At 33.0% G+C, this 25,494-nt stretch overlaps 1 protein-coding gene across 4 annotated transcripts in view; it reads left to right on the top strand.

Annotated features, from left to right (window-relative positions):
- Positions 1-25,494, top strand: part of LOC124365621 (DDB1- and CUL4-associated factor 11) — a 40,330-nt gene that overhangs the window by 12,047 nt on the left and 2,789 nt on the right. For 3 of the 4 annotated variants that reach the window (XM_046821626.1, XM_046821612.1, XM_046821622.1), the window contains exons 4-11: positions 4,097-4,256; positions 8,028-8,174; positions 10,482-10,660; positions 14,869-14,961; positions 15,756-16,002; positions 17,258-17,413; positions 18,271-18,377; positions 21,889-22,038. In XM_046821626.1, the coding sequence (XP_046677582.1) occupies positions 4,097-4,256; positions 8,028-8,174; positions 10,482-10,660; positions 14,869-14,961; positions 15,756-16,002; positions 17,258-17,413; positions 18,271-18,377; positions 21,889-22,038 (1,239 nt within the window). Of the gene's footprint in view, positions 1-4,096; positions 4,257-8,027; positions 8,175-10,481; positions 10,661-14,868; positions 14,962-15,755; positions 16,003-17,257; positions 17,414-18,270; positions 18,378-21,888; positions 22,041-25,494 lie in introns of all 4 variants that reach the window. The other variant, XM_046821616.1, reaches the window with a different exon arrangement.

Genomic DNA, 25,494 nt, shown 5'->3' with positions numbered 1-25,494 from the left:
CAACAAGGTTGTACTGTAAAACAGAAATTTGTATTACAATATGGATATTTTAACCAACACTAAAACAGTTTATGTTGAAACTTAATTTACTTTCACAACAAAACGTAAATAATTTACTTTTTCCACTTAATTTGAATTAAATTTGAGTTTATCAAATAATATTAGAACAAACAATTTAAAAGTACTGTAGGGCTGTTTTATTAGGTGAATTGAGTTATCTAAAATAGGACTACAACCTGATATGTTATCTGTTACAACACACTATTATCAACACTGCTTACCTCTCAATTTACACAATGCATTCTTTAAGAGTTTTCACAATGTTGTGAAACCAATAAACGTATAAAGTAATAAATTAGTTTGTTGAAATTTGTACATTAATTTATTTTACAGACTCTTTTACAAGCTTAGCTGAAAACTCAATACTTTTAAATGTGCTACTGGTATAGTACATAAGGTAGATTAATTAAGCTAAACCCAAGATACCAAAGTCCAACATTATTTCTTTCAATCCCTGAACTTTTTTGTAAATATCTCACAAAAATTCCAGTTCCTACAGTTGAATACGAGGAACTTGTACATGCAAAATTGCTGCCTGTTACTGGTCAAAATTGAGGTTTGGCCGGAAATACTTCATATTTGTTACTTTCTTATAGAGTATAATTTTGGGTTTAACTTATATTTAGACAGGTAATAAATATAATAGTCTGTGCTGTAGAATATACTAATAAAATACTGTTTTATTATTCAACCACAAAAATGGTTATTAACTCAATTGTTATTCTTACAAAATGTTCTACAACATTTTGATACACACAACTAACCTGATCAAACTAATGTATCATACACGCACATAATTTGATTGTCTAAACACACTTTACGAAGAATTAGTACATACAACTTCATTTTAATATCTGGCAAGTAACTCAGACTTTCATAGATATAAAAGAATTATCTGATAGAAGACAATCAGCCACAGCCTTATATAAATTGATTTCTTATAAATAAAGTTGTTGTATTAAATATAATGTACCAAAAGTTATCATAATATTATGTAAACATATATTTTTGATTAATGTAATCGGCTGAGCATCATCATCATATCTAATCACTCAAGAGGCTGAAAAATGTAATTTATACTGCTCACCTGTTTGTCTTTCTTCTGTACAATATCTTGAAAATGAAAAGTGACTAGAAAATTTTCTTGAAGTTTTATTTCTATAAGAGGAACATTAAGATGGTGTATGTCACTCTGTGGAATTTGGCATGGAAAATCAAAGAATAGACAAATTTGTAAACTTGAGTATACTCATATACTGTAACATTTTAAAATGTAATATATGGTGGATTTATCGGTTAGACTTTTGTTACATTCTATAGGGTCCTTCAATACTCCTTTGTATCAGTTCATTGGCTGAGCTTTAGTGAAACCTATCACTTGTTGGACTGGAAAGATTTCATTTCTGTCTGTCTATCTGTTGGAAATGAAATTTGGCTGAATGTTAGTGAATATTTTTACTTTAGTCTTAAGGATAACCATGATGGCAACAAGAAACAGCATAATAAATAAATTTTGTAAACTCAATACACCAAACAGTTTGATAACAGTTCATGTCCCTCCATGGGATTTAGCTTAGCATCAGCAAAAGTTATAAACTTAGGGTGATTTTTCACAAATTAATTCAGCTTTAACCCTTTGGGTGTAACTGTGTAGAAAATGCCATGATTACGATCCATCGCCACCGACTAACTATGCGGAAAGTGCCTAGTGATTGTTACCGTAAATTTAATTAATCAATTTTACATCCCATATTGTTTAAAAACATATTCTATTTCACAGTAGAATTACAACACGTAATTTGAGTAGTATTTTGTACAAATATATTAATTACGGTACAAACAAAACACAAAAAAAGAGTTGTTTCGAGGTTAACATCTTTTATATGCTTACTTGAAATTGATATTTTTTTTAATGTTTTCTTTGTTGTAAAGTTGTTAAAGTTGAAAGATGGATGTGACCATCTAACTGTAAGTGAAGTTGATAGACAATTGCTAAGTGATTTGTCATGCAGTGATACTGATAATGATTCTACCTTTTCATTGTCTGATATATTTGACGATACTGATGAAGACCAGACCAGAAGGGTGGCATTCATAAATAAAAGCATTCATTGTTGTTATTCTTAACATGGGTCTTATAAAAAAAACCAACAATAGCTTCTTACTGGATGAAAAACAAATCCCAAACTTCACCATGGTTTTGAAATATGTTTACACGTAATAGATTTCATGCTATCTTACAATGCTTTCATGTTATTGGCAATACTAAGTTTCCAAAATATAAAAAAAACCTGGCTACACAAAAATTTCAGCATATAATAGACCATTGTAATTCACTCTTAAAAGATTTTATGTAGGACACCACCAGCTGTCTGTTGACGAATCACTGATAGGAACTAAGTCCCAAACAGCTCTTATGCAGTATCTCCCCAACAAACACCACCACTGTTGGGGGATCAAATTCTGGGTCTTGTGTGATTTGGTTTCAAATTACTGCTTGGGCCTATTTTGTTACAAAGGGAAAAGTGGCCCGGAAAACAGAGAAGAAATCAAACAATTTGGTCTTTTCTACTATGTTGTAAAGAAACTCCTTTCAATGTGCAACTGCCAAAAAAAAGGCTACCACATTTTTACTGACAACAAGGTGGCCATCCAACCAGGAAAACCGGGAATAAGTCGGGAATTTAATGGAATAAGCAGTCTTCTCCATACTGCTTACACACCGTTCGGGATCTCCGATTAACATGTAGTCCAATGTGTAGTATTTATATATTTTTTTTTTTTTTTTCAAAAAAATATGTACACTATATACAGGCATACAAAGTCACAGAGTGTATTTACATACATGTTTGGGAAAGCACACGACATGGCAGCCTTATCCACACTGCATACACACTGTTCAGGATCTCCGATTAACATGTAGTCCAATGTGTAGTATTTATATTTAAATCTCGTTTTTCAAAAAACTTTTTACACTATGTACAGGCATACAAAGTCACGGAGTTTATTTACATACGTGTTTGGGAAAGCACACACCATGGCAGCCTTCTCCACACTGTGTAGACACCATTCTAGATCTTTTCTTTCCCTTGTTTTAGTAGTCTGTTCCAATCTTGGTGCATACCCGTTTTTTTTTTTCCTTTTTATCTGGTAGTTTCTCAAAACCCCTTGATTTGCAGTTATTTCCACCAGATCCTTTACCTGCTTCTGGGTGCACGCCAAGCCAGTCATTTGTGATTGTGTCAATTACGCTAACAACAAACTTATAACATGAAATAGGTTTTTGTCCATTTTTAATTTTGTTTTCCTTATAAATAATGTAAGAGTTCAACCTAATTCTTGAAAACATTTTTTACATGCCTCAAGTACATATTATTGTTTTATTGGTTTTATGTTATTTTGTTGTACATTTCAGTACAAGCATTTTAATACCATTTTCGTTAAAATATAAAAATATAATTTTTCACCTGAAGCCCTGCAACACCGCTAATTATTGCCTGGCATTTCTCCCATATGACTTACAGCATAGTTGTCAGGTGAATCTCTTTGTCACTCAATTTTTCCTCTGTGACATTCAAAGGATTAAACTTGAAATTTTTGCTTAGCTATGGCTATGGGTCCTGGCAAAATTTATCTTCCTCTTTTGTCTGCCTGTCTCTCTATCTGCCCGTATGTCTGTTTCACTGGATGTTAAGAATGAATTGACTATGGACTTGGAATTTTCCAAGTAACGTCATTTCTACTCATGCAATGTCTTGTTTGATGATGGACATGTCTCGCTATGAAGTTTGGTTAAGCCTTTACATCTTTACCTTTATCCCTTTATTTTTTAGTTAAATATTTGCTTGCTTTGAATAAAATATTGTTATGAACTTATTTGGACTTGTACATATGTTTTAGTTATACATTTTGATTAGGTTTTATATTTCTTTCTGAAAGGAATGTGGAGGTAGCTAAATGTTATGTTCAATGTGTGTATGGTGAAAGTATGCCCTTTATTTGATGTAAACCATTATCACTAACATTGTGTGAACAGTCAGGTGTGTTTGGAGATGGAGCTTTCACTCGTGGAGACAGATGCAGGATTACCAACAACCTCCTCCCACACACCAAAGTGCACACTGTCAAGCACCGGAACAAGATGTTTTGTGGCATATACTCTTCAGACGGCCAGCAGTTTGTCACTGCTTCACAAGGTACCGTACACTGTAAACCAGTTACATCTTTCACAATGTATTGTTCAGTTTTTTATAGCAGTCAGTAACTTCAATAGAATATTTACATAAGCTAAAATAGATAAGTATTGATCTTCTTTGCTAAGTGATTAAGGTTTTGTCACAATATTAGTTAATATGATGTAAGAGAATGTAAAGAAAAAGATTAATCTCCAAACATACATTAATATAATTGAAAATTTGTTTACATAAATTTATGCTTTTTCATTTATAAATGTTTTAACATTGCTGGATACATTTGTAACATTTCTCTACAAATCACTTCTTTTATCAAAAGAGATCTTAAATAAAGTTGTACAGTATTTGTAAGTAGCCCCCATTCAATTGAGTTGCTAAATGGTGGCTATAAGCATTTGTTAAACATTTTAATCTTGGTAACTATACAGTATAAACCGTGAAACTCTTTTAAGGAACTACACATTACTGTTTAAAGATTTTTTTATATTTAACATATTTCTGTATTATGTATAATGAGGTTACTTAATATTAATTATAAGAAAACATAGTATTTCCTTGCCTGGGTGGTTTGGAAAATTCAATGAGTTTGATTTGATCAAACCATAAGGTTGACCCTTATACCAGTTGTAGTATTTAAATCAACATTATACCCTAGGTATATAAATAGTTTCCTAGGCCAATTTCCTACAAAACTTAAAATCACCAAGTTATGTCCCAAGCACAAAAAAGGGCCAACAACTGATCCCAAAAATTCTAGATCCATATCATCAATTTCTACATTTTTAAAGATAATAGAAAAAATTTTGAAGAGGTTAACGACATAGCTTACACAACATGACCTACCGACTGTCAAAATGGCTTCCAAAAGGGAAAAATCAACCTTATCTGCCTTCATAAGCTTGTTTGAGTATATAATTGACAGTATAGAAGAATGACGATCTATAACTGCGTTATTTCTAGATTACAGCAAGACCTTCAACTGTTTGGGACACAATCTTATCTAAAAAAAACTTGCAGCTTTGGGAGTAAGGAGCTTAGAAAACAAGTGGTTTGACAGCTACCTAAAAGGGAGATCACAAGTTGTGGAGATTCAGTATACGACATCCAGCCTCACTAGCATGTTCAGATCATACCTTAAATCAATTACAAGTAGAGTCCCAAAGAAATCGATGCTGGGACCCATTCTGTTCATTCTGCTGACCTCTCAGCTCTAATTCAGAACAACAGTACCAGCTACATAATGTACGCAGACGATACAACTCTCCTTTTAAGAAATGGCACATGTGAAGAATTGTACAATAACTGTTTCTTCTCTACAAAACTCCATTGTCTACAGCAAATTAATTGACTTGGCGATAATTCCTGACAAAACTATATAAGTGCACTTTAGCAAGAAAAAGTTCAACCCACAAGCATCCCCAATATATCAGTGCTTAATTAGACTGTTTTTAGGTGTAACTCTAGACAACGGTCTCATATGGACAGATCACGTAAACAACATTTGCAGAAAGATCAGTACAGGTATCTACGTTGTTAAATGTATAAAATGGGTTGGCACTCTGGAAGCGGCAAAAGTAGCCTACTATGTCTCACATTAGAAACAACATCATAATCTGGGGAACCTCATTAAAGAACCTAAAGAGAGTGCTTATACTACAAAAGAAGGGAGTCAGGACTCTTGCAAATCTCGAGCCGCTGCAAAGGTGCTGACAGGCCTACCAGACCCTAGGCATACTTACAATACCTACACTCTACGTCTATGAAACGATATTATACATAGACAAAATATACCTGCAGACTCAAATGGACCTCCATAATTACCCTACATACCATGCCTCAAGGCTTAACCTTCTGCTTCATAGAACAGCATTCTTAGACAAAAACCATCATACATAGGCAGAAAATTTAAAAATCTCCTTCCAGACTTCCTCCGTTTAACATTTAAACGTCAACTTTTTAACTCATAACTGTATTATAATAACTTTGTATTATAATCTGACAAATAACTGTTCTTAATGTACAGTCTAATACAGCTTAATTTTAAGGGACTCATCAGGTTTTTCAAGTTGTGGATATGTAACAGAACCTGTCAAATAATAAAAAAATTATATTTCTATTTCATAGACACTTCCACGGATTTTTAACAAATGCATTATTTTCAAGAAGATCAAATAGTGAAGACATGAGAAAACCTTTCACATAATAATTTTATTTACAAAAAAGAAAAGAGTATTGCAATATTTATTATAGACAGAGGATAAAGAGTTTTTGCAATTATGATAAACAGCAACATATCAATAAGAAATAAATCAGTTCTTCTTGGAGCAGTTTTAATAAATCATAATCTCTAGCCAGTTATATTACATTAGCTGAAACAATGGTTTCTGTTACAGAAGATTGGCAAAATTAAATAATGTCTCACAAAGAAATATAACAGACATCATATTAAAGCAAAAAGCTCTTGACGTTTCTTTCAGTACAAGTAAATTTCCCAGAAGGATATTAATGTGTTTATAATTAAAACCATCCACTGTTTTCTTAGTCATCCATAAAAATGTTCTAAATGCAGAACTAACTTATAGAATTTACACCTTCAAAGCAGAAAAACATTTTTTTAAAAACACTGAAATGACCATTAAATATACAAAGACAGTTGTTTGCAATTATATTACATAGAATTTATTATGAAATCAAATAAAATCTGTGTGATTTTTCAAAGTTCATCAATTTTGTTGCCGTTGATACTCAATATGATGCATTCTGGGTAATTACAAATGATTGTTCTTTTTGTTTTAAAACAAAGATTACCATAAATGTTTTAAGATGAATATGTAAGTTTAGAATCTCATTCCAGTGATATATATAGTTTTGTAGGCTTCATATTAGTTACTTTAACCCTTCGTACGCGTTAATCAGTATATATCGCCGATCGTAACTTTCCCGTAGCGTGCTAAGCGGTATAATTCGCGGTATCTCTTTAACAACATATTATAAACATTTCAGTTCACAAAATGCTGTCAGAATGTGCATGAGTGCTTCTTTTGTCTTCCATTGTGATATTGGTGGAGCGTGACACATCAAAACAGCTGTCGTCAGTCACAAAATCTGGTTTTTGTTGGCCGTGACCGCCTGCGCGCGCACTCGGCCTGCCGTCTCTACGCTCGGAGCGGGTAAACTCGCTCGTGAAAACAACAGCTGAACGTGCATTGTTTGTTTAGTAACTTAACAGTGGAAAGACTCACTTTATGAAAAAAAGGGAAAAAGGAACAGCTAGGTGCGTCGTGTGTTTGAAGAGAGGACTGAGGAAAGAAACCATTTATCTTTGCAAGACATGCAATGCCAAGCCTGCTGTCCATCCGGATGACTGTTTTAAAGTCTACCACAGTCAAGCTCAATTCTAACTGTGCAATTTTCTAACTGTTTTGTGCCTTCTAATTTAATTTTTAACAGTGTACCAAATCCAAATTATTTGGTTTTAAACTAATATGTATCAAGTCTTAAAAAATTTAATTAAAAAAATTGAAATTACTTGAAAACTTTTATTATGTATTTAAGTTATGTAAATAATAAAAATAATTTTTTAACATAACATGTGTTTTATATATTATTTAACCAATATGTTCAATAAAAAAAATAAACTTTAGAAAAAAAAATGAATTAAGCGTAACAGTAGCTTTTTCTACTGATTATTTAGCGTACCAAGGGTTAAAACATCAAATCTTGAACAAAACCCGTTCACTACACCTATTAACAAAACTTCATTTGATATTCCAGATCGTTTCATCAGACTATATCAGACTGGCAGCGAGGGGCTGAGAGAGGTGAGTCACATTCAAGCACGAGATGTCGGCTGGAGTATCCTAGACACGACATTCAGTCCTGATGGCCGGTCCATCGTATACTCCAGTTGGTCTGAAAGTTGTAAGTAACAATCTCCTTGGAATTCTTCAAATGAATATTGATTGTTTTATATTAGGGCCTAACTCAATTTTGTTTAATTAAACCAATTTCAGGTAAACATCTTTGTTAGATGTATATATATATATACTAGCTGTTTCCCACGGCTTCGCACGCGTCTCTTAAGCTTTGCCCGTATATTTCTTTGCCTTCAAATAGTGTTTGGATATTTTAATATACGTAACTACTGTGTTGTAATTGCAGTTTATAATGTGCAGGCGCTTTGATAACTTTTATATCTTGCAGTACAGCCTGGTGGTTAGTTACATCAATGGGCATTGCGTATAAACCTTCTACATAGAAAAATACAAATTTTCATAGTGATCGGTCCAATAGTTTCTGAGTCTATAAAGGACAAACACACAAACATTCATTTTTATATATTATGATTGCAGAAACAGTTTAAACAAAATTTGTCGTTTCTCTTAAGCTTACTCTATGCTTTAAAACTATAAGTGTAAAGAAATTTATATATAAATATATTTTTTGTCGCATTATATATGTTTACAAAGAACAGCTGATTAAAAATTTGAAAAGACTCTTTCACTTAATAACATATGTTTGCTGCAATGCATTTCTTACGGGTATTTCTGTAACCAGTGGGGCGGAATCCTGAATCGGGAAAGGGATAAAAAGTATCCTATAACCTTCTACAGATCAAGACGAACAAATTAAAAAAAAAATTAGGCGAATCCGTCCAGCCGTTTGTGAGTGATGCTGTTACACACGAACAGTTTCATTTTTATATATATAGATATATATATACAACTCTGAATTTAATTAGATTGAGAGGCTGTGGCCAATCTAGCCTGTGCACAGTCTGTTTTCCTAAGTAGGCTAATTTCCATAGTTTTTGAGTAGTTTATACAATTTTAATTAAGTTTTAGTATGTAATTTTTAAATTTGGGCAATTTTCTTAGTAGATGTTGCTGAAATAGTTTTATAACAATAATAAAAAGAATTTGTTTATGTAATATGTTTGGCGAAAATTTGTAGGAAATATTTTTTTTATTTATTTATTGAGAGTAAACTCAAATAGGACTGGCAGGTCAAGTCCACACTTTGAAATAGTTCAGGCGATCATTTTTCTTAATATTAGATGTGTTCATTTTCAAATCTTGACTTTGGTTCACCAGTTGTATCATGGAATATCCTTGAAGACTACGATAAACATGGTAACAAACTTCTCAATTCATATTGTAACTGGTGAGATGAAATATGGGAAGCATGTTAATTATGAGACAATAAGGCCGTCTACATACATTCTCCCAAAAAATTAAGAAAATGTTTCCAAACTCTTGTCAGCCTTGTCTTATCAGAAAATCAAGGCAAATGTTTTCTGGGACAATAATGGTAATGCTGGTAGATTCTGGTTGAACAAGATGACAATAAGTACAGAAATGTGTTGTAAAATACTGCAGAAACTACAATGGGCGACATAAAACAACTATTGCAGAACACTTAGCTCAGCAATAAATAATTCTTTGTTTGAAGTTTATTTTTGACGATGGAAGGATTGTGAAGGAAACAGGATTTTTCCGGACATTTGCCATTGTTTAGTGAAACAAAAAATCAGTAACACTACGTTTTGAGATCTGCAACACATGTGTTAGGTTAGTTATTTACCTGAAGAAGAGATCAGATTGCAGATCTCAAAACGTAGTGTTACTGATTTTTTGTTTCACTGAACAATGGCAATTGTCCGGAAAAAACCTGTTTCCTTCAATAAATAATTCCCGCAATAACCAAAACTGGCTACAGGTTGAACGTTTTGTGACACTATATACTTTAAAGGGAAGGAGTACCACGTTTTGAATCAAGTTTTATTTTTATTTGTTGTATCAACGAATAAATATGTTGTATGTAAAAATTTTAAAAAATGTTTCTAAAAAGATGCTTATAAAAAGTACATTAAAAATATCAAAACTAGGAGACATAAGGTGAGGGAGTCGCTTACATTGTACCAAATCTTATTTTAATTTATTATTATGTTATAATCAAACAAAGTGTTCCTTTAAATTAAAAAATCACTTATAGATCCATATAGAATGAAAAATTTAAGTTGTAAGACACAAGATTTCCAATGGTGGAGGATAGTACTTACTGTCATATCTGGCTGTTAAATCAAATTTTGGAGATCAAAGTAAATCATGATTTGGTTATGATAATGAACTAAATTCAAACAATATTAAATTTACCTATAGTTTGTGAAGGCTCATTGTGCTGAAACGTAGTACCAGTTCTAACAAATCACTTGTATGACTGTTCCAGTACATCTCTGCCGATTGGCTGACCCTGAGAACCACGAAGCTCTCCCGCTGTGCCCTGATGACCGCAGGTTTTGTATATTCTCTACTGTTTTCTCTTCAGACGGTAGAGAAATTCTAGGCGGAGCTAATGACGGGTACCTCTACGTATATGACTTGGAGTGCAACCAGAGAGCTTTGAAGGTCTGTATTTGATGAATGAAATTTATTATTTTCGTTGATTTGGAGTTATTTTTTTACTTACTTCTTGCAACATGTTTAGTTAACGGGCAGTTTTAAAAAACTGCTCAGTGGCAGGCACATTTTATACATAATGCAAGGATATTTTCTAAAATCGATAAAAAATAGTCTGTGTGAAATAAATCTAGTCACACACACACACACATGCACGCACAGCGCACAGCGCGCACACACACACACACACACACACACACACACTATATATATATATATTTGATATATATGGTTTCAAATATATATACATATACACACTTAAGTGGAAGGTAAAATTTTTAAGAATACATGACCTCAAGTTTCTATCATTTATGTTATTTGGTTTTTTAAATATCCACACAAGTAATTTACCATTTAAGTGACAATGTCCAGTTTACCAGACGTTTTTAAGGAAATGTATAAAAATATAATACATGATATTTTTACGTGTATTTTATATCATTTCGCATTAAAAATAAACGTACTTTCTGTTAACACTTAGAGTGTTAATCCCGTAATTTTACGGAACGGCGAAACTTCGGAAGAATGCTAATCCCGTAGTTTTACGTGGTTGTCATTTCAATTGGTATTATATTACATTGTCCGTATTTAAACGGGTTTTGCCTACTCTACAATGTTATTTGGGTTTTTAGTAACACAATTCACCGCTAGAAAGCGTCAGATGTATTTTATGAGCTTAAAGACAAAGCAACTTCGGTCGCGTTGTTTACGTGCCGCTGACGTGACGTTCGTTGCAGCCGGCAGTCGATGTCGCAATCATGGCTTCTCGCAGCTTGAACGACGTTGCGATCAGCGATGTATTAGATGAAGATAGTTTTATTGGTGTAGATAGTATTTTTGACGATTCTGACATTGATCCTGATTTAATGGAAGAAGATTAGACACATACTTCAGGTAAGAATAAGTAAGTCTATTTATCATATAAACATCAGTCTAAAAGTTTGGTTACGTTATTGTTTTCGTGAATCAAACTATAATTTGTATTATAATAAATTAACTTTATTCAACTAATATTCTATTCTTATGAATAAAATGAAAATATATTCATATTTTACATAGTATATTATTATGTTACAGATGCTGAAAACAGTGCTGACAGCGAAAGTGATGCCGACGCATCAATATGACGGCATAGTTTTTTGTCAAGAAACTACAAAACATAAAAACATGATTTGTATTATTCAAAGGACAGTTTATATTTGTAAATGGGTCATTGTAAATAATTGTATATATGCTTAGTTTAGTGGGTTAAATAAAAAAACTGTCTCAAAAAATAATTTTTTTTTCCAAAAATATATGTTTTAAAAAAACATTTTTTATGTGTAGTTTTTTAAAAAAACCACTAACAATCTCACGTTAAAAGAAAGACGAAAGTAAGCTGAATTAAGGCATGTAAGTATTTTTCTCATACCTTAAATACTTTTTTTTACATAAAGTTTTGAAAACCACCAAAAACGCCCAGCATTCTACAGAGTTACATGTCATTTAGGGCCAGCACTCAAAGTGTTAAGCATGTTATATAAGGCATAAACATAGCTGATCAACCAGCTATGTTTACGTTTGTTTATAATACAGTAGAGCGTCGATTATCAGAAAGTCGGTCATCCAAAATGTCGGTTAACCAAAAGCCAAATCCCGCCGAAAGTTTACAATTGGTCAGTCCTATCCGACTTGGGTCGTATATATGATTGTGAAGGCTCCTATTGTCGCCAGATCCTAGATGGCACTGTGTGCTCTTGTTCATGCCTACCACTTGCGCCTTCGCATCGTTGGCATCGGTTATATTGTTGAAAATCATTGAAAAGTTCATATTCATTGATAAATATATTGTATCAATAAAAATGGCGTGATAAATCTGCAGTATGATTTGTAGGATCTATATCATCTACATTACCTACTATGCCATTGAGCACACATCGCCGCTCATGGATAAAAAACCAGCAAGAGTGGATGCAATCAACACGGTCCGCCATTCCACTACAGAATACTGTTACGTACAGTACTATTCCACATCCACAAATCCTCACTTTGTGTCACTGAACTCAGTGTTGTTTTAACCTGTGTGTTAATGTTCATAGTGCTGCGTGATGTCTAGCAATGTCAGCAGAAAGTAAACGTGTTTGTCACAGATTACTGTATGTGAGATAAACTTTATGTACTAGTCAGTGAAGATGGCAGCTTGCATAGAAAAACTATGAAAACAGCAGAAAATCAGGACTTGGGCACTGCAGTTTACACATGGTTAATAATAGGATCACAATTAATAATAGGGCCATTGTCTAGACTAAACCCGCCAACATGTACGTCTGCGTCGTTTAGTTGTGTAACTAACCTCAAAAGTATTATAATAACAACTGAGGAAACCACCCAATCAGATGCGCTAAAAAGCAGAGAATAAACTCATATGAATGATTTTTCAACTTCAACATACAACTGCGATCTGTAGGATATTTATAAAACTTTTTAAAACTCTAAACGTAGACCGTTGTTAAACACTCTTAGTTGACAAGTAAAGACGATCGCCCGATCTATCAGGCATTAATAGAACTATTTGGAGGGAAACTAAAAAGCAGACCGCTTTTGCGACCTGAGCTCGTCATCGTGCCGTCAGGCCCGGCCGCTGCGTGACGAACCCAGCTCGTCAGTGATCCACAATGGGTTAAGCAATTTGCAAATGATCTCTATTAAAGGTTCTGAATAAAAGGAAATTATTTCAATGAGATTTGAAAATTGGTGTTTAAAAATAAAGAAGGCTACAAATTAAATGAGGTTGGCTAGAGCCTAATTAGCTTTTTTATAGATAAACTGATGTTAAAAGTCATTTGTTTTGCTAAAAAATAACTATAGTATTTAATATCATTTTACATTTTATACCAAGGGAAGAATATTTTTTAATGTAAATTTTTACAATAAATGTAAAATGTTATTTTGTATCTTTAATGGTTTTTAATCAAACCTTTACAAAACATAAAATTTTTAACCTTTTTATGATGACATGTACTCCATTGGGTACACACGATCTTTCACAACTGCTGTTGTGTACCTGATCGGATACACACCAGGCTTCCTTAAACCGCGTTGTGTGCCCAATGTGGTACATGTTGCTATTCATTTCCTTATTGAGTTTTTATTGTTTGCCTGTCTTGGTGGTTTGTTAAATTTGATCCTGTGCTTAAATAAATATCTCAAACTATAGTATACTTTGTCTGGTGCATCATTGCTTAATTTTTTAGTTACCCCTTCGAGTACACGGAGAAACAATGAAAAAATGTATTGAAATAACTTTTTATATCGCGATGCCTACATAATTTTCCTCTTATACTTAGACATTTACTCAATAAAGGATTATGGTTTTTAGCCAATTTTATTGAAAAATTCGATATGTAAAAAAGTCTGTAAATTAGCCGTTGTTGTGAACTTGTTAATTATTGAGATTTTAAATATTCATGTTTTGTTCATGTCATTGTGTTTCTTTTAAATTTATCTTTCAAATGACACCTCCAAAATAGAAATTGCATTTTAAAATTTAAAGTGACCCCCTCCCTCTACACCCTTTGATAAAGGAGAGAATATTTGTATCCTTCATAAATTCCAAAAGAGTATTTTAATAGGTATGGTGAAGATTTTACATTGATAACTCAACCTGTTTGGAATATATCCAGGTGTATCAGGACCTAATTTACACACTGTATATGGTTATGACACCATTCAATGTATGTTTTCTGTAAAAAATGAATAATGAAATTTTCATTTGAATTGAAATGGCTGATTTGTCTCTGAACAAATCATTACACAATCATTACACGATTTAAATGTATATTATGATCTAAATGTTCAAAATCAATTGTAAAAATGTTTTAGTATGTATCAGTGGGATGAATGTGAATTATTTATTTTTTAACCATCAATTTCTCAAAAATCATAATTTCTAGAACTTTTAATGTTAAAAAATTTGTTTATTGACTCATTTAAACTCATTATTCTTCTGAAATATAGTTGAATTCTCGTAGTTTTATTTATAATTTAAATACTAAATAGTGTTTAATGGTAGATTACTTTTAGATCCATGTTTTTTGTTTTAAAGCAGCAGTCATAAGACATAATGTTCTTCCAGTGTGAATTTTAAATGTATTATTTACAAGTTTTGTACGTAACAGATTGATGGACATGGAGAGGATGTAAACACAGTGGCGTTTGCTGACAGTACATCACAGATTCTGTACAGTGGAGGGGATGATGGACTCTGTAAGGTAGTGCTCTTTTTTGGTCTTCTGAGTCATTAGTTTACTCATTAGTCTCTTACAGTCTCTTTAAGTGTCAAATTTACAACGGTGCTGTTATAAGCTATTACCGGGTTTGCCATGCACACAGCTGCTCTGCAGTCAGTGCAAATTTTGTGTGTTTTTTCTCACCATGATCAACTTCAACAATATCTTTATGTACCAAACTGCTGTCTAAATCTCCTGATTTGTCACATCAGACCATTGTTGACAAATTAAATCTGCATTCTGATCGCCATCATTAGAAAAATTAAACTGCTGAATGCCTAACTCACAACAATGCAATGCATCCAGACAAATCTAAAATTTATAAAATGCTTATCGTTATTACAACTAATTATTGTTTATGTTAAATAGTGCAATGGGATATTAACACATAACTAAGTCTTAATACAAGTTACAGATAAAAATTATAAGATATGAAATTTGATCTAACATTTATTTACAAGAAGCAAAGCAATAAGCAAACATAGTGAGTGACAGTGCACTAGTCAGTTACAGATAAAAATTATAAGATATGAAATTTGATCTAACATTTATTTACAAGAAGCAAAGCAATAAGCAAACATAGTGAGTGACAGTGCACTAGTCAGCAGTAGCACAGCCTGGGAGCCCCTATAGATATGGTTGATTTGGTCACACAACATTATAACTTTAGTTGACTTTGATTGGGTATTTAATTTATAAGGTTTACCCTACTTCCTCCTCTTGACTGTCAGCTTAGATATTTTGATCTGAAAAAGGGGTAAAACTGATCTGTGCAGGTGTGGGACAGACGTACATTGAACGAGACCAGCCCCAAGCCCGTGGGAGTGTTAGCAGGACACATGGACGGTATCACTTACATAGACTCCAAGGGTGACAGCCGCTACCTGCTCTCCAACAGTAAGGACCAGAGCATCAAGCTATGGGACGTCAGGGTGTTCTCGTCAGACGACGCGCAGGAGTACACACGCCGTGTGGTCTCACAGCAGAATTGGGACTACCGCTGGCAGAAGGCACCCCGTAAACGTAAGTTTTCTTTGTTTGTAGGGGAAAAGATAGTTGAGGTAACTGCTATAGTCAGGTTAATATTTCTGACCTAACCCTTCAACTTGGTCTGACATGATATGAAAACACAGACATAACAATCACATTATGTAGTTTGGTATTCATATAAAACTCAATATCACTTCATCACTTGCTATCAATTCTTGACTAAATAACCATTAAAAATGTTATAAAAAAAAACAAGAAACACAGATTCAGAATTTTTTTGCTCTTGTTTTATTTTGCTGAATATTGACAATATTATTTTAATAGACTTCCAAACAATGTGAACAATGTAGCAAGACTTCTTTACCAGTACAAATTTTTGGTTTTATTCAGTATTGAAATTTATTATTATTCAGAAAGGATTTGATGATTTTATATACTATCTCAAAGTTTTGGTACGTTATAAAAGTGACAACTCGATGCAGCAAAGTAGACTGCTAAATGGGTCATGTTTCTTTGTTTTCTTATAGTAATAAATCATTTGAAACATACAAAAATAATTAAAACAAAACTATTATCATAAAATTAATGTAAATTTAATTATGAGTATTGTAGTGACTGACCAAAGTTAGCTAATATTTTAAGTCATTTACTAAGCCTCTGTTTTTGTACTAGCTTTGTTAAAAAAGTCTTGCAATGGGGTCACCCAATAAACGTTTTGAAGCGTTAAATATTGACTGATGAAATCTGTAGGCCATGATTAGCTCAAAATAAACTTTAAAATTAAAACTTATCAGCAATCCATAAATCATAACAATTCAAAAACACATAAATTGAAAGTACAACAAATACTGATATTTCACTATTAGTAATTCTGAAGTATTGCAGTGCCTTTATTGCATTTAACAAACTTAATGCTCAAAGTAAAAAAATTTAATAATTTAATTTTAAAATGCAACCCTTGAATAAATTATAAAGGCAAGTCCTATTAATTTATGTTTTACATTATTAAATAAATATATTGTAATACAATAACAACTGTAGGAGATCATAAATATATATTTTATGACTTGCACAATTTTGGTTACAGCATATACCCACAAGGTTTTAAAAATGTTAAGTGGTGGTATGAACGTTAACCTTTTGCTAAGCTATAGCTATACATAACATCATAAAATAAAACAAATAAATTACTTGTGTAATGTTATTTATAACTTGATCTCCTGCAGTACAGTGTTGTCTATGTTCTCACTGTTGTTCTTGTCATTTAGCAGTTGTATTCTGGTTTCAGTGACAAACGCAAAAGACAACCTGGAAGGTGACACTTCTGTGATGACTTACCGAGGTCACTCAGTACTACAAACTCTCATTCGTTGCCACTTCTCTCCAGCCCAGACCACTGGCCAGAGGTTCATTTATACAGGCTGTGCTTCTGGCAGAGTTGTAGGTCAGTTCTATTTTCTAAAAACTAAAACTTTATTATTCAACCCTTCAGTCTCATGTGAGTGCCATGTTTTTTTGGGGGAGGAGGATAAGTCAGAACTATTGAATTTCTCAGTATACATTAAAATCAAAATGCAAATATAAAAATTGCAGTTTAAATTAACAAAAATTATTTCATATTTGCTTAAGTATAACAACTTCTGCCAAGATTTCAGAAACTAAATACAAATCATTTGATTAACTTGGCTGTTGATCACAGAACATCATGTCTATTCCATTTAGTGTCAAAGTAACCAACTAAGTATACCCAGCAGGGATCACTTCTGGCTGGTTTATACCTACCAGTTGAACCCACCACTGGGCACAGCAAAAACTGATGTGCCACTTCAATCTGGGCAACCTTATGGATGTCCAGTAGCGGCTTATCACTAACCGCAAATATTGAGATTCTGGGGTTCATGGACAATTCAATAGGTCTAGTCTACTGTGGAATATGGCTGTTGGAGTTGGTGGGGTTTGTTCCCTTACCTCAGAGGCTCTTGTTAACCTCAACAAGGGTGTGCACCCCCTGCCTACTTTGACTGGAGAGGCTGGTTCACAGCTGGCCTCCCTTCTTCCGGGATGACTTTGAGATGTAGTGCCCTAATTCTTCCTCATGGATCTCGATAGGAGGCGGCCCCTACTCCCTAACCTTACCCATCCTGAATATCCTATCACTCCGGAAGCAGCGCAAAGGTCCTTACAGGACTAAGTGCAATTTATAAGCTTCTTGTCCTAAGAGAACAAAAAAAAAAAAAAACAAAAAAACTAAGTATTGGCGTTTAGTTTGCAGTTTGGTACAACATAGTTGCTTTGTTGCAGTGTATGATTTGCTGACAGGAGAGATTGTGAAGGCACTGAAAGGCCACAGTGGCTGTGTACGAGATGTTTCTTGGCATCCCTATCGTCCTGAAATTGCCAGCACTTCGGTAAGTTTGGAGAAATTTAAATACTGTACTAAGTTTTTTAATTGAACTTTACCGGACAGGGTGCAAGATTTTGGTATTCAGTGTGTAGCCAAAATGGAATTTTTTTTATTTGCCACCAACATAAAGAAAAAAGGGGGAGAAGGAGAAAACTAGAAAAAATACATAAATGATAGAGTGGGTGCTGTTACTTACAATATTCACCTACAGATTAACATTACACAGTCCCTTTAGCTCTGATGATCATTTTATTCCATTTATTGAAGTTAATTTGGCAGTCTTGGTGTGATGGTGATCCATGGTTGTAATAAGCATCCAATGTCAGATCTAAACTTGCCTACAAATCTGAAGTCTTGCGAAGACTAGATGTGTGACTAAGTGATCATGTTTGAAAACAGAATATGTTACTGACCTTAATATTGTTCCTTTGAGACAGAGATCACCTTAATGATTTGTTACATCAACTTCAGAGTATGCAAGCCCCTCAGCACAGGCACTACCACTCGAGGTAGTGACTCAAAACACTCTAATGGGAGTTAAGTATTTGTGAAAATTAACTGAAATCTTTATTTTATGTTACAAAAAGGTAACAATATGATAAAATCAAACATTCTTAATTCTTCAGGTAAATTAAGTTCAGAAATGTAAATGGTAAATGGGTCGCAGGAATGTGTCCTGGGGCCTTCTTTATTACTTGATTGTTTTAATCTCTGGGGACGCAGTTGCTTGTTTATTAGTTAATGACACTAATGTATCTATTTCAGAGATTTTTTTAAAGAAACTATTGTATTGCATCATTCATTAGGACCTAGGATATTAAAAGTAATTTTGAAGTAACATATTGATTCAAGTTGATTGTATGTCATGGACAAATTCCAGCATGAATTGATGTTAAGGACACTAACAGCTGGAACAAGTTACAAGCAGTTAGCTATCTGCTGGTTGCAGCAGATGATGAGTGCACAGAGTATAATATTTATTCAGGTGCAAAGGTTCATAACAAAAATATAGGTACTATATTTTATTGATATTTACAGTGTGTCATTTTTGGCAAACACATCATTGCCCTGCAGGTCTCCTTATACAGCTAAGTGGTTGATCCTTGTCATAAGTGACAGTCCGGAAAGTATGTTCCCATCATAACTTTGAGAATTCCCTCCGGTTCAGTAATATGTCTATCCGCCTTAATCGTCCTAGAGACCACCAAATGGTAAGATGTGGTTTGTTGGTAATAGATTCAGAAGCCTTGTGCAACCCTGCACACTATCAATGTAAGTGCAGAGATTCTTCCAGGCTAATCTTCAAACCATACGAACCTTGTGGTTATACAGTGCAAAAGCTTCATGATCTCCTGTTAATGACAGGACAACAGACCAAATGAATCCACAATGGTAGAAGTCAGGTTGTCGTTGGATCCTTTCCAGCTGGACTATACTGTAAATCTGTTTACAGTTGCTACCATCAGATTCCATTTGTACAGTTAGGATTTTCTTGTATGATACCTAGTCAGGATTTTCTTGTATAATACCTAGTCTGTATTTCTAGAATTCCTAAACTGTACTTTTTCTAGGTCTCTGATTTTAATCCAAGAACTGGCAACTAAATTACCCCTATTGGCAGACCACTTTTCTAGGTTTTGCAAGGATATTTTATAAAAAATGTAAGAAATACTAAAAAGTAGATTATGCATTGTTTATATCATTGTTTCATTAAAATCTGCAGTTTTTACTATGCATACTTTTATAAGCAAAATTCTTTTTTTATTTAATTTTAAACTATTTTATATATTATTTTTTTGGGGGGGGTTGGGGGTTGAACCATACCTACAGAAGTGGTATTTGCACTAAATTAAAATTCCAAAATATAAAAATGATTTATACATTTCTCTAGTTTCAGAAAATATATTGTTGGGTGGATTTAAATAATAAATTTTTATTTTTATATTGATAAACTTGCAACAGAGGAAAATTGACATCACCATACGATGTATATGTAACATACTATATTCCAAAGATAATAGTTATTCCTTACATGAAACAGTATTATATCACATCAAGAGTTAGCAATAACCTAATTTATAAATAACAAGTACAAAATTATATAGTATAACTCATCATATTATGAATCTGGTAAGCATATTCTTTTTAACATGCCAAACTTTATATCTTAAATGTTAAAAAGTTAGAAACAATGTTCAAATTTTCTTCCCATTTGAAAAAATACAATTTTATCTATCCATTAAACACATTTTGTATTGTAAACACATATCCCTAATTGTTATAAAAATGTACGATTATAAACACAATTTTGGTTGGGGCACACTAGGCCTAATCAGATTCACGATCACTGTCATGGTTTACTGGTTCACTTTCTAACAACTGTCTTATACAGTATACTAGATTGATCTAAATAGATCCTATCAATTTCAAATGCATATAATGTTGGTAAAATTCAACATATAAAATAAATAAACTTGCTTAAATACAAACGACACTCCTAACCTAGGAGTGTCTACAGAGACTACGAAACTTGAGTTATGGCATCATTAGCCATATGGTACTCAGAAAGTAGTGAAAGGAAAATCTTGATGTGTAACTTTAAATTCAATCCATTCGCTCTCATTTTCACCAGAACCATCACTGTTTATGGGTTTCTATTTCCATGGGAGACTCACCTTCTTCATCACTACTTGTTCCGGTTCATTTGACAAAAAGTCAAATCTTCATCTGTGTCGTCAACGCTAATAAACCAACCACCTAATATAATCAGGGTCGGGTTCACTTGACATAGGGAAATCCAAAAGTATTTGAATGTGGTCATCATTCACTTCTCTATTACACATAATACAACACTCAAGTTTACTTGAGTTCACAAAAGATTACGAATGATCATAAGTTATTAACAGGTATAATAAAGTTTTGGCGGGAACTCTCCTGAAATTTTAGCCATGGATGAAGAATGGGTACATGCACAGGACATTAGAAGAGAGCTTTAAATCAGTTGCTTCGTCTAATACCAACATCAACGGACAAAATATTGACATGTAGAGCAAAAGAGTGAAAGTCGGATCTGGCCAGCAGTGTTGTTTTTGATACAAAATTTCTAACAAAAAGTCACAAGAGAACTAACTGACACTCAAATTTCATTACATTCAACATATTTAAATACTGTTTTGATAAAATATTAATTTTAATTAACATAGCAATTACAATAGGTAAATAAAATACTTGCCAATTAAAGGAATGGGCAGTCAGATGAGTATGATCTTTAGGGTTAGATTTCTACCTGTCAGTTCTGACTCATGGGAGCTATGTGTTAAATTAAGCTTAGAATAAAAAACATTTTGGGATTCAAAATTTGGAAATTGGGAATCAATTAAGATTTGGAATCAGGTTTGAATCTTGAACTATGTATGCATCACTCACAAGTGTAATTTTTCTAATATTTCATGTTGAGAACATGATTACCCTACTGTTTATTGTTCTCATAACTGATTCTGTTGTGTATTTTGTAGTGGGATTACTCCGTAGTAGTGTGGGGCTACAAGGATACTGAGTCTGATGAGGAGGAAGACCCAGTGCCCAAGAAAGTGCGTAGGAGTCCACGCATCGCAGAGCAGCAGCGTAAGAGAAGCGAACATCTCAACCCCTCTGTTACCTTTACTGTGTGAGTTAAAAATACATCTAATCACATCTACAGAGACCTTTAAAATTCATTTTATTAGAATTCTCAAATTTATATCTTCCTCTGCAGATTAGTATTAAATCTTATTGTGTTACAAATTAGTGTTTGAGAATTCCAACCTTTTCTCTTGACTTAACAGTTTTGGAAAACAATGGTAATGTTGATCCGGATTATGTGCGATAGATAGTAAACTAATTTTGTTTTTAAACTAGTTTTTATTTGTAAGAATAAAAGTAAATGTAAATTATATAGGAGGTTGTGGACTAATATCAGTCATGTAAGTGTCAGGAATTTGTTTAAAAACTAGAATTGGTGTAAAAGGATTTGCATTATAATGTTTGAAAGCTACTTAACTGGTCAGAATCAAATTGTAACAATAGATAACTGAAATAGCTCTTAGAAATAAACTACAAAGTCATTTAAGGAAGTACACTTGGTTCGTTTCTTTTATGTGGTAAAATATATTGAGAAAGTTTCATCTGTAGACTTCGAATTTTGCATGAATGTCTACTTAGAAAAGAGTGAGTTCTATGATGGTGGATGGTCAGTCATGACATTTGTCTAAGTGTCATCGTCTCACTCAGTAGGCTGACACAATTCATCTTTTATCCGCAGGTGGAATTTAAAAATATCTTTGCTTTATGATATGTCTGTCTATCTGTTCATAGAATATATTGAGAATGAAATGAGCTATAGACTTGAAAGTTTGCATGCAACCGTAGCGAAGCCCGTTACGCAACACTTAGTGTGGTGTATTCCTACCTTATACAAGTATTTTTTAATTAGATCAACAGAGTAAATTAATTTCTTTCACATTCAATCCAGTTCATAATTCAATTTAAAGTGTTTCTTTTAAATATTTGTACTAATAAATTTACAAATAATATTCAAATACTTATGTGGAACGTATGAAATAATGGATATATGAATAATTAATAAATATGCTCACCCCATATTTTTGTTTATTAACATTCACTCTTTTTAGTACAATAATTTTAATAGGATTACGAGTGTTTGAATATAGAAGTAATTAATTTTCTGTTTTAAAAACATGTTTATTTTGTAATGATGCAAACAGTTTTATGTCAAACACACCGACAGTTTTATTCTAAGTGCTGGTGTCAGCTGCTTCTAGTTAGTGGTAGCGGTTGTTGTTTGCATGTTGCAATCGACTAACTTCTATAATGTGATTCAATACACTATTATGGTTGGTTGTACACAGCAAATGCTGTATTGTCCACAAATAGCCAACTGCTCGCCTGTTGGAACTGTGGAGTTGCAAACAATATGTGTGCATTGGTGGTTACAAGGAGTGGCCGATTTCAGAGTCTAGCACCAAACCAGGCCACGAGTGCGTGCATGGGCCCAGGACTCGTTGCATCTGTTCCCGGTTCTCACGTCTTAATTCAACTTCAATACAGATGTTTTTCGTTTCAGTTCTGATGATATCAACAGTTTTACTATTAAAAATGTACGACTTTAACACTGAATGGTGTATAGTAGAAGTAGAGTTTAGGTCTGTGTTGTGGAATCTTGAAACAAGTTGTATGTACGACTTTAACACTGAATGGTGTATAGTAGAAGTAGAGTGTAGGTCTGTGTTGTGGAATCTTGAAACAAGTTGTAAAAGTGACTTGTTAGAGACCTAAAACTCAAAATGGGATAAACTCAAAACTGTCTTGCCACTCTCCAGTCTCTTCTGCGTCACCTTGAAACAGAATATGATATAAAACAAAAATTGTTCTTCGTTCTTGTTTCATAAAGAGGTGACTTGAATAAGGCGGGAAAGGGAACATATTAGATCGCAGTAGAACCGTCAAGTGTTTTGTAGCTTATGTGAAACAGATCTAAATTGCATCAGGACCCATTGCAGTGATTAGGCTTGTGCAATTCTTGCTCGTGTGAATTAACCCTCCGACTGATGACCGGCAGCACAAACAACTGCTGGTCAAATACTGCTTGTGAACTGATAAAGACGGCACAGTTGTCTTTCAACTTTCCACTATTATTACATGAAAACCATTTAAGTTGTTAAGACATAACTTGCACCAGTTGAATCCTCTATTCATAAATACCAATTCATTTTATATAGTTTATATTCGTAATATTATTTGTTGTTCAAATGATATACGTGAACTATTAGATGATGAAAATAGTTCTGGAGATGAAAGTAAATTTGTTCAGTAAATAAAGTGCATGATGATATTTTTTTAGATTTGTTGTCAGGTAGTCCGGATGATTATAAACCGGTGGAATGTGAGTTGGGTTGTGAAAATTGGTGACAGTAAAAACAATTCACCATTTTCTGATATTCTTCTTGTACAAAGAATTCACACCAGTATGGATGCACGTACTGCCAAAAAAGGTAGTACATTCTTTACCTTTTTATCAAAAAGCTTTTTTGTGTTGTAAGTAAGTGTATATGTTATGATCTTTATCTACATATATACACTAGTCACACTTGTTGTAACATATATAACACGTTCACTATAGAACTGTGTATATTTTCTTCATTTACAGTATTGTAGTATCTCAAATCATATGAAAGTGAAACTTACAAAATAAAAATTTTAAAATACACATTGTTCAATTAATGTACAATTAAAAAGTAATACTTTAGTAAGTGTAATTTTTATTTTACATTTTTCTCTAGCAAACAATTTGATATACAGGGTGTCCAGCAACCATTCAAACAAACTTTGCCACATTGTTCAGCAGGCCAAAACTAACAAATAATGCAATATAACAGGTGCCCTATTTCACTTCGTTTAGCGTCTGTCTGTCTGTCTGTATGTGTTTTTTTGGGAAAAAATTACTACTCAAAAACCACTTAAGATACAGAATTCAAACTTAACAGTTATGTTAACCTAGTGTTGGTCCTTTTCAGTGAAAAAAAATAAAACAAATATCTCATTGCATTTCAAAATGGCGGCCGTTCAAAATTTTCAATAGCTTTGAAACGGCTACTTTGACAACAAATTCATCAGGATAACTTTTTTAGCATATTTTATTGCCAATTCAATAATTTTTGTTTCAAAAAGATTGAATAACAAATAACTGAGTTACAGCACCAAACGTAAAAACAGGTTAAATCCATGCATTGCAAGTACATACAACAATGTAGTGGATTTTTACGAATAAACTTTTTAAGGTTCTTTATTAAAATACTGAACAATTATTATAACCTAAAAAAAATATTACTATCATTTTTGTTCCATTTACAGTAATCAATGTGTTACACACACACAAATAAAAAAGAAACAAACTATTCACAATGCTCTCAAAAAAAAAACAATAGCATAATATTACATGAAAACAGCTGACCAACAATCAGCAACCAAATCAGGTGTTTTAAATGAAGAAAAACTAATAAACAAACTATCAAGACATTGTTGAGCAAGTCTATGTTTTGAACGTGATTGTCACTGTTTGAATG

Source organism: Homalodisca vitripennis, chromosome 1, assembly GCF_021130785.1.
Source record: "Homalodisca vitripennis isolate AUS2020 chromosome 1, UT_GWSS_2.1, whole genome shotgun sequence".
NCBI lineage: Eukaryota > Metazoa > Arthropoda > Insecta > Hemiptera > Cicadellidae > Homalodisca > Homalodisca vitripennis.
Note: the sequence above shows the minus strand (reverse complement) of the source record. Positions and strands in the feature narration are given on the sequence as shown.